The 20,007-nt window shown below is 38.6% G+C and overlaps 1 protein-coding gene and 1 non-coding gene across 4 annotated transcripts in view; both read left to right on the top strand.

Annotated features, from left to right (window-relative positions):
- Positions 1–611: 611 nt before the first annotated feature.
- LOC122071081 (beta-glucosidase BoGH3B-like) overlaps positions 612–20,007 on the top strand; it is a 65,383-nt gene continuing 45,987 nt past the window's right edge. For 2 of the 3 annotated variants that reach the window (XM_042635352.1, XM_042635350.1), the window contains exons 1-7: positions 612–1,122; positions 1,207–1,411; positions 1,515–1,605; positions 3,518–3,663; positions 6,730–6,973; positions 7,736–7,840; positions 8,032–8,214. In XM_042635352.1, coding sequence (XP_042491286.1) covers positions 951–1,122; positions 1,207–1,411; positions 1,515–1,605; positions 3,518–3,663; positions 6,730–6,973; positions 7,736–7,840; positions 8,032–8,214 — 1,146 coding nt within the window. In that variant the 5' untranslated portion in view covers positions 612–950. Of the gene's footprint in view, positions 1,123–1,206; positions 1,412–1,514; positions 1,606–3,517; positions 3,664–6,729; positions 6,974–7,735; positions 7,841–8,031; positions 8,215–20,007 lie in introns of those variants that run through there. The other variant, XM_042635353.1, reaches the window with a different exon arrangement.
- LOC122071085 lies at positions 19,473–19,579 on the top strand. The gene has a single exon (XR_006138052.1). It is a non-coding gene; the product is annotated as a small nucleolar RNA R71 (small nucleolar RNA).

Genomic DNA, 20,007 nt, shown 5'->3' with positions numbered 1-20,007 from the left:
CGTTTTCATCTTATATATAGTAGGGATCCGTTGTTAATGTGGATCCTCAAAGACAAATCTAGACTTTGCGGAGGTTCTAGAGCAGTAATAACAAGAGTTTTCTCGCTGCTTATTATTATTTACTTTACGCCTAATTGTACCCTCTATGCGTAGACATAGTTAGGCGTGAAAAATATCCATGCACGTGGGGCAGTTGAGTCTTTTTATACCTAGCTGTTTTTGGGTGTAGGGAACGCTAGACGGACAACGTTCTTTCTCCCTAACATAAAATAACAAACTGGATAGGGTTCCTCAAAAAATAGCGTGGCCCCTACACCAGCATGGGAACTAATGGGAGCACACATAGCGGAATTCTATTTTTCATTGGATGGGGTGGTCATTTCGCCAATCCCTATGTCTGTGTCATGGTTTTAAGAATCCGATCGAATTAGTGACGGTTGAAATTGATCGCCGGTCCTGACTCCTGAGTAATCCGATACCTACCATTGCTAATTTTGTTTTTTTTTTTCTTGAAAAAATAGTGATAAATCAGTCCGATTCGGATCGGTTTTGGTTGAGACCAATCCCGAAACCGATCCCGAGTTTTAAAACCTTTCAGATTAAACCAGAAAATAGACTGTGAGAGAGAGGATAGGAAGGATCACACCAGGAGTGATGAAGAAAATTGCCCCAATTAGCACCACAGAATCCCTTCCGCCGGAGTTCTTCTCCTCTGGAAGAACTTCACTGCTTACTGAGGAGAGTTCGGGTATTTGCGAAACACTAAAAAGAACAGTAGTCGCAAAAGATTTTAGAACCGAGGTGTCAACGAGGATCGACGAGGGTCGATCCTATATCTCTCTTGTTCAAAATTTGTAGAACCGCAGTAGGTTACGAGTCTCGGTTTTTTGTCTGTTTCGCCAAGGATCGATCGAGCAAGTCGCAGTTGCAGTCGAGACTGAATCACTGAAATGATGAGGGATCACGAACAACTTTATTGCATCTATAGAAACCCCAACGAGCCAGTGGAAGCAAGAATCAAAGATTTGCTCTCTCGAATGACCTTGAGAGAAAAGGCAGCCCAGATGACCCAGATTGAGAAATCTGTCGCCAATCCTTCCGCCATTACAGACCTCTCTATTGGTATCTTCACGTCTCTCTCTCTCTCTCTCTCTCTCACATGGTAAAAGGCAAGATTGCATTTTGATGGTTTATAAAATTTTACAGGAAGCATTCTCAGTGGCGGTGGCAGCGCTCCATTTGATGGTGCTTCCGCCGCCGACTGGGCCGATATGATCGACGCTTTCCAGAATGCAGCTTTAAAGGCCCCTCTTGGGATTCCGATTCTCTATGCCACCGACGCAGTTCATGGCCACAACAATTTGTATGGGGCTCCTATCTTCCCTCACAACATCGGCCTTGGAGCCACCAGGTTGGACTTGGACACTTCATGCTATGATATCTATACTATACTGTCTGTAATCACAAAAAATGTTATTTATTTACTCACTTAAAACCAATTATTCGGTTGCTAGGGATGTGGATTTGGTTCGTAGGATTGGGGTTGCAACGGCTTTGGAAGTTAGAGCGACTGGCATTCCCTACACTTTTGCTCCTTGTGTTGCTGTAAGTCGTCTGCTTTTGCTCCCTGGGTATCTTCTCTCTGTTTCAAACAAATTCATTGTCACGAAGAAATTAAAACAAAAGACACTGTATTAAACCACTGAAAGTTTAGCTATCTCCTTCTACTAGTTTTCTTACATTTATCTCTCATCTTAATGAAGTTGAGATGAGAGTTCGGTGGCCTAAATTTTGTTCATACAGGGTTACACTATTTCTAGCCAGTGATATCCAAAATTGAATTTGAGAGAGTGTTGGAAATATTCATCCAAAACCATATATGTAAATAAGAGGAACAAGATACTGACCATAACCAAACAGTAGTTGATTACGGTAAATTTAGCACCAAACACGGTTTCAGGATCCTTAAAATACTTGAGTAACTAAGTCCTGCCACCGGCCACTCTCCTTAATACTGTAGATATGGGCCTATAGTGCAAATCGGGTTCTTGCAGATTAGCCTCCAAGATAAAACAGCCGTAGGCTCTTCTAGTAGCTTACTAGGCCATGGACATGCTCAAGTTGTGCCCAATTGACAAGAGAAGGGAAATCTTAGGAACACACAAAAAGCACTTGAAAACAAGTAAACTTAATCAAAGGGTATTGACAAAGAGGGGAGGAAGGAGACAAAATTTACGTACAAGTGTCTAGGAACCCTTGGATATTACCATCCAAAAAGGCCTAAAAATATGTGACTCTGTATTAGAAAGAAAACATAAAACTAGTTGTTGCTGACATCTAGAACAATCTAGAGGACATGCAAAGCAAACTTGGCGACATTGGCGATGCATTGTCGGTCAAAACTCATTACATGTTGTAAGAGTCTCTGATAAAACCCTAACTCTTAGAAGTCTCTGTCTGATGGTTAGAGAAAAACCACAATGTTGTCAACACATTTGCGAAACCTTACCCGACATCGGTAAAATCCTTATCCAACGTCGACCACGAATTTTGAATCTTAATTTAAAATACAACAATTTCTCACAGGATTCAAAATTCCAACAAAAGCTAAAATGATTGTGCGCATTAGAACTGGTGGGTTGCTTCATTGTAGATTTCTGTTAAACTTGAATCTACACCAGGTTTGATAAGTCGTACTACAGAGTACTGGTGAAGTCAGATTTCTTGAACCTTTCCTTAGTGGTATAGCTGATTAATTTACCACCACATCCTACCATTCGACCCTTTGAACCTAATTTTAGTTATCTCCTCTCAAATAGGTAGGGTTCCCATCACAAAACTTATGTCAAACGGCCTTAAGTTCATTCCTTTAGATGAAACATATACCACATTTGTAGTTTGAGGCTTTGGAAGTATCCTTGTCAGAATAGTTTCCTAACTATGCGAAATTGATAGTGTTGTCTTGTTAGCGTCACTATATATATATATATATATATATCCTATGCATACATGTATGTCTTCTTTGCTATGTTGACCTTCGCTCGTTGTCTTTATATAGAGGCACAACTTAAGTTATAAAAGTGTATTTGTCATTTAGATCCTTAGCCTTTTTCAGCTTCTGATCCGGCCTTCTCTGAAGCTATAAACTATGCTTCCAGGCTGTATCCTAAATCGTAGGCTTGATTAACCAATTTCCTTGAAATCGTTCCACTACTTAATTTGAATATATAATCACCAATAGCCACAAATTCCTTTTAGTTAGAAAACTTGTTTGTACAAAATATGATAACGAATTCTCATAACCGAATCTAGGCTCATCTTGTGGATTCTAATCAAATCCTTCTAAGTAGAGATTTAAACCATTATATTTACATTCAAGAATCTCTTTTATGGCATTAGACTCCTTACTAGGGGATAAAGGTGGAAGGCAAGAGTTATTTTAGTCTTGTGAAAATCTGCAGTCCTAATATCTTTTATTGCATTTTATCTAGTTATGGATTTCTATTGATTGAGACAGGTGTGCAGAGATCCTAGGTGGAGAAGATGTTACGAGAGTTTCAGTGAAGACACTGAAATTGTTAGGAAGATGACTTCCATCATTGTAGGCTTACAGGGACTGCCACCTCAAGGACACCCTAAGGGCTACCCTTATGTTGCTGGAAGGTAGAGAATACATTTTTCTGTTCCCCCTTATTATGTCTTTCATATTTTAACATGAGGGAGGGGAGAGGGGAGAGGGGAGAGGGGAGAGGGGAGAGGGAGAAGTGAAATAATAAACAGGAGTTCTTTTTTTTTTCATTTTTCCCGAGTCTGCAGGCAATGCAAAAATAAAAATGACACAGTTAACTCCTAGACCAGAAAGGGATTGTGCTAAAAATTATTTCTCCACATGTCTCAAACCTTAATATTTCTTAGTCAACTTGTATCCACCTTCTGTCAATTCAACTAATTAAAGCTTGAATTAACCCCTCCATAAAGGGAAAAAATAAAATAAAATAATGAAAGCTTGATAATTAAATAAACAAAAAAAGGCTTATGTGACAAGCATGCTCTATTTTTCAAAATCTGTTCATACAGTCAGGCTAATTTTAAATTGTCAAGCTTTTCTCTTCTTTCTTTCCCCTCTTTTTTGTTTTTCAGCTGCCATTATATGTAGTCGTCAATTATTTTTAGTTTGGTTTACATTCATCCTACAATGAACCTTCTCGAAGAACTAATATGCCCCCTGATGCAGTTCAGTCCAATAAGAAGAACCAGGCCCAACCGTGAGCCCACGATTTAAGGTGCACAGGCCCTACCATAGTTGTCAATGTGGCTGTTTTTGTTGTTGTTCCTTTTCCTCCTTTTTTTTGGGTCTAGGTGACTATTGGCTTAGTTTGAAGCCTGAGCTCAAAATGGTGTCGAACCAGGTTTGGCACTTATTTATGCCAAATATCGTTTAAGTAACATGTAAATGAGCAAACATCCACCAAATGAATCTAATAAAAATAGTTAAAAATTCAAGTTCTAAATGATAAAAAGTCAGTTCAGGAATAAAAGTTAAATTTTCGGTTGTAGGGGCGATTTTCAACTTTCAAATGCTAGGGTTTTCCGCATATCTAAAAATTTCATAAATCTGATTGTGATGGAACATTACTAAAGACCAAAAGAGTAGTAAAATAATCTTTTGTTTTATATCTAAAAATTTATTTCCATTAAGGGAGATTTTAAATAGCCTTCGCGCATACCAAATAAGGTTTGATCAGAACATAAATTCTTTAGTATAGATCAGATTACCAATCTTGGATTTGGAAAGCTGGTTTTGTGCTCTACCTAATACAAAAAGTTTCATGTAAAAAAAAGAAAAAATCATTTGTCTTGTCAAACTTATTAGAGAACAAGAACATTTCTTTAAATGTTGATTTTCTTAGGATATAAGTTATATACTTAGATGTAGCATACTAAATAATGTTAGAAAAGAGGGAAAATAGAAAATAAGAGTTGGGCTCTGTATGGCAACATTTATGTGACTCAGAAACAATTTTTTCTGTTTGTGGATTTTTGCAGTAATTCTGTATCAACAATTGTTGTACGGTAAACCTTGAAAAAATTGTTTCTGTTGTTACAGAAAAACAGAAACACATATGGATTGCCATATTAACAGAAACAGTTTTCTTCTGTTTTTACCAAATTGCATAAATGCCTTGAAGTTGCATTGGAGGTGGTGGTGGTGATGGCAATGAAGATAGAGGTAGTGGTGCTGATAACCCATCAGGTCGAGAACCCCTTCAATTGTTTTCTTGTCAGTCTGTCATAGTCGTGCGCGCAATTTTGAAGAATCGATTCTCATTTCTTTGGAAGTTCTTATTGTTTCTCAAATGGGGGTGAAAATTGTTTCTCTAGTCCAGTTCATTCCAAAAGAACAAAAAAAGGGACCAGCTGTCACATACAGATTTTTTCCGTTTTTGTTCCAAAAACAGGAAAAACACTAGAAATGAATTTTCGAAACGTTACCATACAGACCTTGGTTGCCAAGGCAAAGCACTTAGGCACCTTCTCCACCGCCTTGTGTTGCCTCGTCTCCTTGACAACTATGGGCCCTATGGTGATCCGCGGTTTTTGTTCTTGTTCTAGAAGTCATATGTTCTTGCCAAGGCAAAGCACTTGGTGTGAAGACAAGTTGTTACTTTCAGTTTCTATTTTTGAATTTTAGTCAATAAGTTTATAATTATTTAGCTGTTACTATTTTCGTTCTTTCCTTTTTGCGTTTTAGCACCTATATCTTCTTTCTGGAAAGTTGCTATTTTATTGAGCTGTTATTTTGTAAGATACTTGGTTGCCAAGACTTGCTATTCTTGTAACAGAACCTTGATTTATGCTATTCAGCCTTTGTGTCCTCTTCATTATGAAGTTGGTGGCTGCTGTGGTCAAACAGTAGCACTCTTTGGTGGTGAAACTGCCTGCAGGCCTTTGCCATGAAGCCAAGTCATATCCCCTTCTCTCCCTCCTTTTCTGTCCCAGTTCTTTCCAGTTTTAAGCAACTGTCAGCCTGCATGGGGTGGTTCTGTGATGGTCTGAAACTGCAAAGTTGGGTTGGATTTCTGCCTTAAGTTCATCATCTATCAGTGCTGATAGTACTCTAATTATCTAATCTAATATTGTCAGTTTTTTGCCAATAACAGTAGCTTGTGATTTCTGTTTTCTTCTTACTTTTATTTTCAAATCTGTCATAATGTTCCAGCTCATCCATCCATCAGATTGGGCTTGTATTTCTGTTCTGTTTTAGTTTCTAATTTTGGCTCTCATAGTTACTAATTCTGTTCGTTGTAGTTTCTGCAGATCCATCCATTGGATCATACCCAAATTTGGATTTGTGGAGCACATAACGAGCAGGATATAAGTTCTATCCAATCTAAATTTGAGCTTCATCCAAGTTTTCGATCTTTAGATATCTGGCTTACTGTTTTTCCTTCTACTTATTGTATTCACTGCGATTCTGTTCCTGTGGGGTTAGTTCCCTAAATCTGTTCTAACAGGTTAGTGGAATGCATCACCCCCCCCCCCTATTTTCTCTTTTTTGTTTGTCCGATAATATAAACTATATCTAAGTGGTGGTATCTTTCTTCATGTCAGTTTCCCTACCATATATGACTCATGTTTCTTGTTTTGGCCAGCACTTATGTTGCATGTCCCTTATGTTGATTTTGGTCTATTAGGTACTGTTGCCTTGATTCATTTATTTGATTGCAGAGCCAATGTTGTTTCTTGTGCGAAGCATTTTGTTGGAGATGGAGGTACTGAAGGAGGGATAAATGAAGGAGATACCATATCATCCTTTGATGACTTAGAGAGGATCCATATTTTACCTTATATGGATTGCCTTTCTCTGGGAGTTTCCACTATCATGGCATCCTATTCTAGCTGGAATGGAGGCAAAATGCATTCTAACTATTTTCTCCTGACGCAAATTTTGAAAGATAAACTAGGATTCAAGGTATATACATGGTCTTCAGAAGTAGTTTTCATGTACTTCTTTGCTTCAGTATCTGAATATGTTCAAATCATTATCACATTGTTTATCACTTTGATTGTGCATGCAGTGCTTTTCACACGGTCATTGTGCCAGAATGTCAACCTTAAACAAACATAATGAGTGTAGCAGAGGTGAGGATTTTGTGATGGATAGAATAGAAAACTAGAAATGAAAAAATTCAAGGTGATCTAGGAGTAGCGCCTCAATAGAAAACAAATTGGGGAATGTCAATATGGTATGGACATTTGCAGCATATGCCTTTCAGTGCAGCAGTAAGGAGGACTAATATGCCACGCATTATAAAGATTAGAAGGCCAGACTAAAAGGTGATTTGGGAAGAAGTAGAAGAAAGGCATGTATAGCATAGGCTTGACAACTAACAGTACCTTTAATAGAGTTGAATGCCAGAACAGAATTCATATTTCCGACCCCATTAAGTTGAGTTTAGTAGACTTGGGTTCCTCATGTGTCTTTTTGATCCAAAAAGATTGACAAAAGAACCTGCACATGCTACCTTCATTTCTCTACCAAGTTGATCTTGAGGCTTGGGTTTGACACAACTTGTTGACAGCCGTAATCAAACTTTTTATGTTATAATTCCATAATTATTTCAATTTCCTATCCTTTGTACAGTTACCAAACTTCTGTTTTCTTATTGGACTCTGGGAATGCTTTTATGTTATTTCCACTTTTATATAATTATGGTCTCGGATTCTGCTGCAGGGTATTGTGATTTCGGACTGGGAGGGTATTAACCGACTTTCTCAACCTGACGGATCTGACTATCGTTACTGCATTTCGGTTTCGATTAATGCTGGAGTTGACATGGTAGGGTTTGAAATTCAAATTTTAGTGTGCAAAACATAGTTGTCAAGGTGCCGCCTAGGCGCCTTGTTGGTGTCGCCTTGACATCCAAGCCCCCTCCAATGTCTTGGGTCGCCTAGAGCTGTGACAACTATGGTCGAAAATGAATGTTCCTACAAGTTATTCACTTCTTCCCTGGCTGGGGGACTTTGCAGGTTATGGTGCCTTTCCGATATGAAAAATTCTTGGAGGATTTGATATTTCTGGTGGAATCAGGTGAGATACCCATGGTGAGGATTGATGATGCAGTGGAGCGGATCCTGCGAGTGAAATTTGTTGCTGGACTCTTTGAGCATCCGTTCAGCAATAGATCTTTGCTAGATAGAGTGGGTTGCAAGGTAGATATATGAACACATTTACTTGATCCTTGTGTGTTGAGAACTATTTTGTTATGCAGTTTCAAGTTTCAACATGCTGTCTTCAGTAATATTGAATTGCCACCCCTCTATTCCCCCTTCCTCCTTGGGGAAGAAAAAGAAGATTAAATCCAACTCTACTTTAGTTCTCCCCCACCCCCCCCTCCCCCCCAAAAAAAATAAAATAAAATCCGGCAATGGAAATTATCACTCCCCTTATGTTCTGCAACCTTTTTCCATATTCCTAAATAAAATGTAAAAAGAAACCGTCTTCTGAAGATCAGATCCAGTGCCTTTTCTGTTCTAGAATATTTTGGTTTTCGTTACTAATGTAGACTAGGATAGGGAGTCTAGCCAAGTCTCAACTGTAGGAACTTTTAATCAAAGAACAACCAATAATTACCCAAAGATAGGCAGCAACCAATAGACCAGAATAAAGGGAGAAATAGATTTTTGTAAATCAGAATTTCGAAACCCAGAAGCTGGAACTTATGAGATCAGATGATACACCAAATAATAGGGTTAACCAACAGTAGGAATAGAATCCTAACAGTCTACAAACAATAATAAACTCCACAGAAACAGAGGACAGAACCAGATCTATCAATTTCAGTGGGTAGAATCTGAACTAACCAGAATCGGCCAGAATAGGGAAATCTTTGATAACTCAGCAACCTGAGGTTGGAAGGGCCTCAATTCTGGATCGAGTTCCCTTTGTATGGGTAGAACCTTAGGTTAAAATCTCAGCCAAAACTGACCTTGGGATAGGCCTGGGCAGAAGTTGAAGTCTCTTCACAGGATTGCCTATCGCTGGACAGAACTGAGAATAAGGACTGATACAAATACCTCTAACAGTAGGGCAGTAGTAGGGTCTTGAAGAAGAAAGGAAAAGAACACTTGAAAGGAACCTCTTGGACTTCACGCTGCAAAGAGTCACCGGATCAAACGCCAGTACATCACTTTGATCACACACAAAGCACACTAATGAGCATTCTCTTTATTTATAATAGTGATGGGGGAGGGAATTACAAAATAGAAGGTTCCTCAAAATAGAAACCAAATATTCTCCTGATACAATAGTTACTGAAAACTAAAATTAGAAACTAACTTAAATTCGAAACTAGTTGAAAAAGGAAACTAACTACTAATGACTCGACTCAATTAATAACTTGACTCCTAAGGAAACAAATATAACTCAAATCAAACCCAACTAAAAAGGAAACTAATAAAAAGGGAAATTAACTAGTAATCCCGTACTCAGCCTTACAACTCCACTTTTAGACCCATAAAAGTGGTCTATTACACTCAAAACACATAGGATCAAAGGCCCAACATGTATGGAACCCAACCCTAAGCTTATTCCTAATAAAACAAGCCTATTTTAGTAATTAATCTGCATCAGTTACACATGGCATTTAGACTTTAGGATGATAATGAAATGTTAAGCCACTTTTGTAACTTGAATGGCTTGCTCCTTCCAGGTCTTGAACTGCTCTACAATGTTGTCAAAACACATCAGTGATTGTTGGGGGGACGAGAGGGTTCGAAGCATAGGAATCTCCTAGGAATTTAACAGGCCAGACAATGGCGTAGTGCTCCCATTTCCTTCCTTTACGTATTGTATATTTTAATTTGAGAAAAATAAAACACAGAAATAGTACATATCTAGATATTGAGAAAAATAAAACACATAAATAGTACATATCTAGGTATTGAGAAAAATAAAACACATAAATAGTACATATCTAGGTTTCTTGGTCATTTTTGGCCACAAACTCTGACCTTGGTCTTTTGATTCAATCAAGTTATTAATAAGTTGGATGATAGATATGGTATAACAACACTTGTTTCTTGAGCGAATAAAAACTTGTCAAAGATCGTCGAACTTAATTTTGTTTATTTTGTACATGTGGCAAATGACACACAAATATTCATCAAAACACATTTAAACTTAAGAAAAGAGTGTAGCTGATGCAAAGACTTCATTATGGTTGGATGGAGGTGATGGGTTTCTAGTAGCCTAAGGAACTAAGTTTCAGATACTTAGATTAAACCAGAACCACAGTGATATAAAAATGACCAGAATTGAAGAAAACTTGATAACAATAGACCAACAACTTAGATGAATGTAATCTTCTGATATGAAGTTAATAACATAACCAGAAACATAACCCAACCAATTAGTATTCATTGTTGATAGGAGTATCACTGACAATATCATGCTTTGTCATGAAATTATCAGAGGGTTTGATAGAAAGTCTCACTCCTTGGCGGCCCTCCTCAAAATTGACATCCACAAGGCCTTTGATTCTATCCATTGGGATTTCATTGACCAGGTCCTTCTACACATGTCCTTCCCCCCATCCTTTGTTCAATAGATACATTCTTGTATCTCTTCCCCCTTCTCTGTCTTGGTCAATGGTAGTCCTGCGGGCTACTTCTCCTCCTTTGTGGGCATCCGTCTAGGCTGCCTCTCTCCCCCTTCCTCTTCTCCCTTGCCCTTGAAGTCCTCTCTCGCTCCATCCAGGCCTTCAATGATCAACACCTCATCTCCCACATTCCCAAATGTAAAGCTCTTATGCTTACCCATCTTGCCTTCGCGGATGACCTCATGATCTTCTTGAAGGCTGACCTTATCTCCATCTCCTCCGTCATGTCCTCCCTCCGCCTCTTTGAATCCCTCTCTGGCCTTAAAATCAACATCCTTAAATCTAGCCTCTTTCTCTCCCAGGAGTCTTTGATCCCTACCAGGCTAACCTCCTTCAGCTCACGGGATTCTCCCTTGGATCCCTCCTAGTCAAGTATCTAGGCCTTCCTTTGATTCCCTCTAGGCTTTCCGCCCACCATTGCTCCCTTATTCTTGATCAGATCAGAAAGAGGCTTTATCTTTGGAAAGGCAAGCTCCTCTCCTACATTGGTAGTTTGGTTCTCATTAGATTAGTTCTCTAATCACTGTCCCTCTACTAGTCGGGTGTCTTCGGCCTCCTTGCTACCACCTCTAAGTCCGTTGAATCCCTCCTCTCTTCTTTCCTTTGTAAGGGTTTTGACTCCTCTAAATTCCTCCACCCTTTAAGCTGGGACAAATTCTATCTTCCTAAATTTGAGGGTGGTCTGTGTCTTCACAAGATCAAAGATATCAATTCAACCAATATTCTTAAGCTCATCTAGAAGATTGCTACCAAGCATAATAGTATTTGGGTCTCTTGGGTTTATTCCTCCCCCCTTTAGAATAATTTTCTTTGGTTTTTGTTTGAGATTTAAAATGTAACCGCAAGCGTACGGATCAGTGTAGCTACGGGTCGAACACAGGGAGAGCAGCCATTTTATTTATTTTTTATTTCTTTTAATAATGCGAAATTGAACCGATTAATGATTGTGATCTAATTCTAATTACCGTCCTAAACATATGTATCTAAAATAACGTCCTAACCATTCGTCATCTAAGAATTTAAAGACGTAAGCCACGCAATTAAAATTAAATAAATAAATAACTGAAAATAAACAACCCACACAATTAAAAAAATAAATAAATAAATAAAGGAAAAAAATTCTGAAATAAAAATAAAGTAAAAGAAAGGGGATAAAGCTAGAGAGAGACTCACAAGTAGGTTTCTCCACTTAGTCCGAGGGATGCGAGCTTCCCTACTTGACCAGAGAGTCACTCTTACAAGGGTTTCTCTACTTGGCTTTAGGGAAAGGGAGACGATTAAAATAAAAGCAATAAATTGATGGTTCTATGGCTAGGAGGGGCAAAGCCAACACATACACTAGCCATGAACCTTGGGGGAAAGGGATAGCCATAATGTAACGACTGAAAATAAAAATCCTAAATTAAGAAAGAAATGGTAGTCAGAAGAGGGAATGAGAGGGGGAAGAGAAAACTACTGAAGGAGCCTACTTACTTGAATCAATGCTTGAACTTGAAAAAAAAATTGCTCCACGGCTCGTGATCTTGTCACCTAGATCTAAGCCTAGAACTATAACTTAAAAAATTACAACTCAATTGCATAAATCATAAACATAAAAAGGCTGAATAAAAATAAAAGAGTGCTTGCATTAATTGACATAAAAAACTATTATAAAAGTGATTAAAGCAAAAATAGAGAAGAACTAGAACTAAAGAGAGAGCAAGAGAAAGAGAGAGCAACTAAAAAAAAACTAGAAGAAGAATGAATTGTCTTCCCTCCTCTTACATGAATTGTATTTATAGGGAATGGGGAGGTAGAGTAACAATTTTTTCTTTCCTAAAAGAGAGAAACCCACAATTGATTGTGAGATCTTTTGAGACCAAAAGTGCTAAGGTGGAGGAGAGAGAAGAGAGAAATAAATTTTGAGAAATTTCCTATAATTTTTTGCTTATTTTCTTTCCCCTTTTTTTTTCTAATTTATTTTTCTTCTTTTTCTCTCTCCTAGGGACGATTTTCTTCTTGCTTTGTGTGATTTGGACAATATTTTGGTGATGATGTGGAGGAGAGAGAAGATTTGGACAATCTTTGGTTCTCCCTTTTTTTTCTTTCTTTTTTTTTCTTCTCTTCTTGCTTCCACGATTTTCCTTGCTTCTAATTTGATGTGGAAATCCCCTCCATGCCCTTAGTGCTTTAAGTGAGTGAAAAGCAGGAAATCTTCAACAAAATTCTCTAAAAAAAACAACCATGAGATTCGAACTTGAGACCTCTTGGTGAACAAGGGAATTTTGTACACCATAGCTCACCAACTACACTAGGTAGTTGTTGTTACCAAAAAAAATCTTCAATCACTTAAGGATGTGGTCCATCGATCCTTGTTGGCATTTGAAGTATTCCTTGTACCTCTGAGACAATTGCAAACGGGCTGGTTCTGCATCTCGGTTCAGTTCTGATCCATTATTCTTTTTCTGGCCTGAAAAGAATAATCATTTGTACGGGTGACCAAACGAATGTGTACTTTTAATTGAACACATCCATCTTACTCAGAATTTTGTCCTCTTTGCAACCATAGAAAGAAATAGGATCTCTTTATGTGTAAAATTGAAGATATAGCGCCCGATAATCCTTAAGGCCTTGAAAATATAAAACCTGCAAAAAGAGAGTAAAACCCAAGGTAGCTCCATTCTAAATATGTAAAATGCATGTTTTACTACCCTAGATTTCACACATAAATGTGCTCATCAGAATTCCCCCACACTTAGACTTTGCTAATCCTCGAGCAAAACAAAAAGAAAAAGAATAAAAACAAAAAACCTAACTCACTTTCGTAGGAATCATGGTTGCACTTAGCATGTACAACAAGTCTTTAAACCACTAGGTTACCCTAGTGGACGAGTTGTGTCTCGTGGGTGTTTGCAGTGAATATACACCCAAAATTTAGAATAAACAAATCCCAATCTTGGCTAAAGGTAAGGCTCATACCGAACCGGAGCAAAGATAATTTCTCTACAAAGGACCCCCACACTTGAACTTTTATTACCCTTTATCAATTCCAGGCACTAGCATATTTCTTAATTTGGAACTCACCTCGTCTCTTCCAAAACATCCTTATCTTAGGGCAAAACCACTTGTGAAGAAATAGGGAACCAATGACTAAGGCATTGGAGTATTTTTGACCAAACATGTTACCAAGCATTAATGATATTTTTTTTTTTTTTTTTTTTTTTTTTTTTTTTGCTTAATAAACTCTATTCTACTCCACTACTTTTGGCCTGAATGACATGGTGGAGCAAACACCAGACACCCAAGTTACTATGTAGCTTCGCTTTTTGCATATGCCCACAAAGATAGTGATGCTAGAGTTCTTTCAGAAGTTTCCTCCCTAGGAATTTCGATCAAAATACCATGCTTCCTGAGGCGCAATGCCCTGTCTAGTTCCAAGGGAATCAACTCTTATTCTTCTTTATACCACATTTCACATTTCATTTAAAATTGTGCATTTGTCAACCCATGCCAAATTAAAAAGAAAATCTCAATTCCAAATCAAAAGTACAAGGAACCCACAGACTTACATATGGTCCATCACCATAAAACAGGGGTCTCTTATTTTTCAAATGAAAGTCCCATCTCAAGACACAGGCTTGTTTCTTTCTTCTCAACAGGGTTTTTATACTTTCAAAATGGGTACCTTAATCAAAACTTTTATTTTCATATATCAAGCAACCGAATGGTCTGATCATTAGCCAAAAGCCAAAGTAGGACTTCATCCTTAGCAAGCTCAAAAATAAAAAGAGAAACAAACAAAACAAAGTGAAAAAAACAAAAACTGATTTCCCTCCCCCACACTTAAGTCATGCAATGTCCTCAATGCATAGAAAGAATTAAAAGCAAAGACAATGCAAGGGGGTCATACCTGATTAAAAGTTAGTCATCAGTGTAAAGAGGTTCATGGAGATCCATGACCTCTTCACTACTAGTATTAGGAAACTCGAGGAACGATTTCAAACGCTGACCATTAACCTTCGAAATTACCCCTATTCCTGGATTCAAAATCTTCACAGCCCCATGGGGATATACATTATAGATAATAAACGGGCCATCCCATCGGGATCTAAGTTTACTAGGAAAAAGATACAATCGAGAGTTGTATAATAAGACCTTATCACCAGTTGCAAAATATTTGCACAGAATGTGCTTATCATGGAAAGCTTTGGTCTTTTCCTTGTAAATCCTAGAACTTTCATAAGCATCATTCCTAAGTTCCTCCAACTCAGATAGTTGGAGCCTACGATGAATTCCCGCATCAGACAAATTAAATTTGAGCTTCTTGATGGCCCAAAAGGCCTTATGCTCTACCTCAACTGGTAAGTGACAAGCTTTCCCATACACCAAACGGTAGGGAGACTGACCAAGGTCAGTCTTGAATGCAGTCCGATGGGCCCACAAGGCATCAATGAGCCTAAGGGACCAATCCTTACGGTTGGGATTAACAGTTTTCTCCAAGATTTGTTTGATCTTCCTATTAGACACCTCCACTTGGCCACTAGTTTGGGGGTGATAAGGGGTAGATAACTTATGGGTGATCCCATATTTTTTCATTAGGGCCTCAAAAGGCCGATTACAAAAATGAGTACCCCTATCACTAATTATTGCACGTGGTGCACCAAAGCGGGAAAAAATGTTCTCTTTGAGAAACTGGACCACCACTTTGTGGCCATTAGATTTACAAGGTATGGCCTCTATCCATTTAGAAACATAATCAACGGCCAAAAGTATGTACAAATACCCAAAGGAATTAGGGAATGATCCCATAAAATCTATGCCCCAAACATCAAAGATCTCAACTACCAAAATAGGGTTGAGGGGCATCATGTTCCTTCTATTGAAACGGCTAAAAGACTGGCAGGCAGTGCAAGCCTTACAAAAATCAAAAGCATCTCTAAAAGAGTGGGCCAATAAAATCCGCATTGGAGAACCTTTGCGGCAATCTTCTTAGGTCCAAAGTGTCCACCACATGCATGATTATGACAAAAAGAGAGAATGGAATGTTGCTCATGATCAGGAACACATCGTCGGATAATCTGATCCGGACATATCTTAAACAAATAAGGATCATCCTAGAAAAAGTGCTTAACTTGGGAATGAAACCTATACTTATCTTGGGTGGACCGGTGATCCGGAGTCACATCTGAAACTAAGAAGTTGACAATGTCAGCAAACCATGGTTCACTGGACATTGCAAATAATTGTTCATTTGGAAAGTTCTCATTGACTAGAGAATCAACAGTCAAGGAATTGGGAAGCCGGGATAAATGGTCTGCAACTAGGTTTTCAACTCCTTTCTTATCCCTAATTTCTAAATCAAACTCTTGCAAAAGTAAAACCCACCTAATGAGACGGGCTTTGGCATCCTTCTTCTGAACTAGGTATCTGAGGGCAGAATGATCAGTATACACCACCACATGTGAACCAACTAAGTAAGACCGAAACATTTCTAATGCAAACATAACAGCTAAAAATTCTTTTTCAGTGGTTGTATAATTGAGTTGTGCATTATTTAAGGTCCTACTAGCATAGTAAATGACAGTGGGCAACTTATTAATCCTTTGACCCAAAACTGCTCCTATGGAAAAATCCGAAGCATCACACATCAGTTCAAAAGGTTAAGTCCAAACAGGTGGTTGAACAATGAGTGCATTGGTTAACTCCTTCTTAAGTTGTTTGAAGGATTCTAGGCACTCTTTGGAAAACTCAAAAGTTTGATCTTTGGCAAGTAATGAAGTGAGAGGTCAGGCTAACTGACTAAAGTTCTTAATAAACCTTCTGTAGAAGCCTGCATGCCCTAGAAAGGACCGAACATCCTTAACAGATTGAGGAGGTGGTAAATTATCAATTAAATCCACTTTGGCTCTATCTATCTTAATTCCCTCTTTGAATATTACATGGCCTAAAACAATACCAGATTTAACCATAAAATGGCATTTCTCCCAATTCAAAACCAAATTCTTAGATATGCACCTTTTCAAAATTAGGGAAAGATGATGAAGACATTCAGAATAGGAATTCCCATGAATTGAAAAGTCATCCATAAATACTTTTAAGAATTTTTCGACCATGTCAGAAAAAATGCTCATCATGCATCGTTGGAATGTAGCAGGGGCATTGCAAAGCCCAAAGGGCATACGCCTGTAAGCAAATGTTCCATATGGGCATGTAAAAGTGGTCTTATGTTGGTCCTCTAAAGCAATTGGGATTTGGTTATAGCAGAATATCCATCAAGAAAACAATAGTATTCTTGTCCGGCTAACCTCTCTAACATCTTGTCAATAAATGGCAATGGGAAGTGGTCCTTCCAGGTTGCCGCATTAAGTTTCCTGTAGTCTATGCACACACGCCATCTTGTTTGGACACGGGTAGGGATCAACTCATTATTGACATTAGGAACTACAGTCACACCAGACTTCTTAGGCACTACGTGAACTGGGCTTACCCATTGGCTGTCAGAAATGGAATAAATTATTCCATGATCCAAGCACTTTAGGATCTCTTTCTTAATAGCTTCCATCATCACTGGGTTAGCTCTTCTTTGGGGTTCCGTGGATGGTTTGGAATCCTCCATAAGATGTATATGATGTTCTACAATAGAAGGGTTTATACCCTTGATATCAGCCATGGTCCAACCTAGGGCTTCCTTATTATCTTTTAACACTTTAAGTAACTCCTCTTCCTGGCTAGACGTCAAATTTGAAGAAATTATTATAGGAAGAGTCTGGTCAGGCCCTAGGAAAGCATACCTCAAATTAGATGGCAACTCCTTAAGATCTAGCTTAGGGGGCTCAACTATGGAAGGTTTGGGAATGGAATTGGAAAGGGGTCCTAAGGGCTTCACGAGTGTGTGAAGACTCAAGACTTCAGAAAAGAAATTTTCACTGCCATCATCCAACTCATCCATACACTCTTGGAATTCTGAATCAAAATCAATATCAAAGTTGGTAACTAAATTATCAGAAAGATCCAGAAAATCCTCAAGCTTATTGATCTCTTCTTCCATATGTGGTTGCTTGCCAATCCTAAACATGTTAAACTCAACAGTTTGGTTACCAAAAGATAATCTTAGGAAACCATTCCGGCAATTGATTAATGCATTACTGGTAGCTAAGAATGGTCTTCCTAGAATTATTGGGATCTCATCCTTGGTTGAGAAGGGCTTAGTATCTAACACAATGAAATCAACAGGGAAAATAAATTTCCCCACCTTTAGTAAGACATCCTCAACCATCCCTTTAGGAATCTTAACAGACCTATCTGCCAACTGAAGAGTAGTTCCAGTGGCTTTCAATTCTCCCAATCCTAGTTGCTTGTACACATGGTAAGGTAAAAGATTCACACTTGCGCCAAGGTCAAGTAAGGCATGCTCAATGTAGGTGTTGCCTATGACACAAGATATGGTAGGGTTCCCTGGATCCTTATACTTGGCTGATATAGGCTGAGTAATTATGGAACTAATGTTACCTGCCAAGAACGCCTTTTTGGGCACACTAGTGATACGTTTGTGAGTACACAAATCTTTCAGTACCTTTGCATACGCGGGGATCTAGGATATGGCATCCAAAAGAGGGATGTTCACTTCTACCTTTTTGAAGACTTCTAAAATTTTATCCATGGAAGCAATCTTCTTTTTGTTTACCAAGCGATTAGGAAATGGGACAGGATGAACATAAGGACTGTTAGGGATTTGTCCCTGTTCAGAAGAATCATTTTTGGTTTCCTCAACCAAATCATCTTTAGTTTCAGAAAAATCTTTAGGTTCATCAAACGAACCTGAAACAAGAGGCACACTTGTGTCCTCAACTGAAGGAGAGTTAATAGGAGTAATAGATGAGGAAGAGTTAGGAACGCTTTGTTGGTACTCTCTACCACTCCTAAGGGTATAAACAACATTACATTGGTTAGAGGGCTCTTGTTGGGTCTGACCTTATACTATATTCAATGGTGCATTAGTTGATGTTTGTGAACTAACAGGCTGATGATGCATAGGGTTAGGCTCTGGTTGACTGGGTAAAATTCCTTTCTCCCTCTCACGCATAATTGAGACAACTTGAGTGAGTTTTCTCGTAAGATTTTGATGGCTTGTCATGAGGAGGGCCATATTTTTTTTCAAGTCACTTATTCTACTTGCCTCTCCAATGTTAGTAAACCCTGGGGGTTGCTGATAAGATGATAGGAGAGGGGCCCTAGGAAAACTAGCCTGAGGTCCTACATTTGACCTAGGAAAAGTATTTTGGGAAAAAGATTGTTGTGCAAAGGGAGGCCTTTGGGGTCCAAGTTGACATTGATTATAGAAATTGGAAGGTCCTGCTTGGTTGCCCTGATTCCAAGAGAAATTTGGGTGATTTCTCCATCCTGGATTGTAGGTGTTACTATATGGATTATTCTGGTATAAGGCATTAACACTATCATTAGAAGTGCCCCCAGAGGTGTTGGGGCATTCTTCTATGACATGTCCAGGGGATTGGCACCAAGCACAAATCTTAACCAAATTGACTGATGATGGCTCTCTAGGAACAATAGCCTCAATTCTCTTGATTAGGCTATCCAAATGGGCTTCCTTGGCTACTATCCCATCCACAAAATATCCTTTTTCTCCTATGGTTCTTTCACTCTCTTGGGTTGATTCCCACTCACGGAGTTTTGTCAGCTAAGTCAAGTATGAATTCCCATGCCTTTCCTTCATCTGTAAAGGATGTGAATCCCTCAGGGCACATAGACTCTATCATTTGTTTAGTTAGGTAATCAATACCCTCATAAATTATTTCACATAAATGCCATAGGTCTAGGCCATGGTGAGGGCATTCTTGGAGTAGATCCTTGAATCTCTCTATAAGTTTGGAAAATGACTCACTAGGCTTTTGCCTAAACTGAAGGATATCACTTCTAAGCTTATTGGTCTTGTGAGTTGGGAAAAAATTCTTAAGGAAGACAACTGTGAACTGTTCCCATGAGGTTATGGAATTTGTGGGTAACCCATACAACCACTTCTTAGCTTGGTCTTTCAATGCAAAAGTGATAAACCTAAGCTTAACAGCATCATCAGAAAGCTGTTGGATCTTAATTAGAACACATACCTCTTCAAATTCCCTTAGAAATAGGTATGCATCCTCAGAGGTCAACCCATGGAAGTGGGGCAACATAGTGATGTATTGAGATTTGAGTTCAAAATTATTGCCCTGGGCTTGTGGTAGAACTATGCAGGAAGGTTGGGCTATTTTAGCAGGGTAGAACCTATCTTTCAGAGATTTAGGTGAAGGGTTTTACTGTTGGTCTCCCATATTGAAGGGTTTTAAAGAGAGCAAACGTATTGAGTCAGTAC

This window comes from Macadamia integrifolia, unplaced genomic scaffold, assembly GCF_013358625.1.
Source record: "Macadamia integrifolia cultivar HAES 741 unplaced genomic scaffold, SCU_Mint_v3 scaffold_187A, whole genome shotgun sequence".
NCBI lineage: Eukaryota > Viridiplantae > Streptophyta > Magnoliopsida > Proteales > Proteaceae > Macadamia > Macadamia integrifolia.
This window is presented reverse-complemented; position numbering and strand designations above follow the sequence as displayed.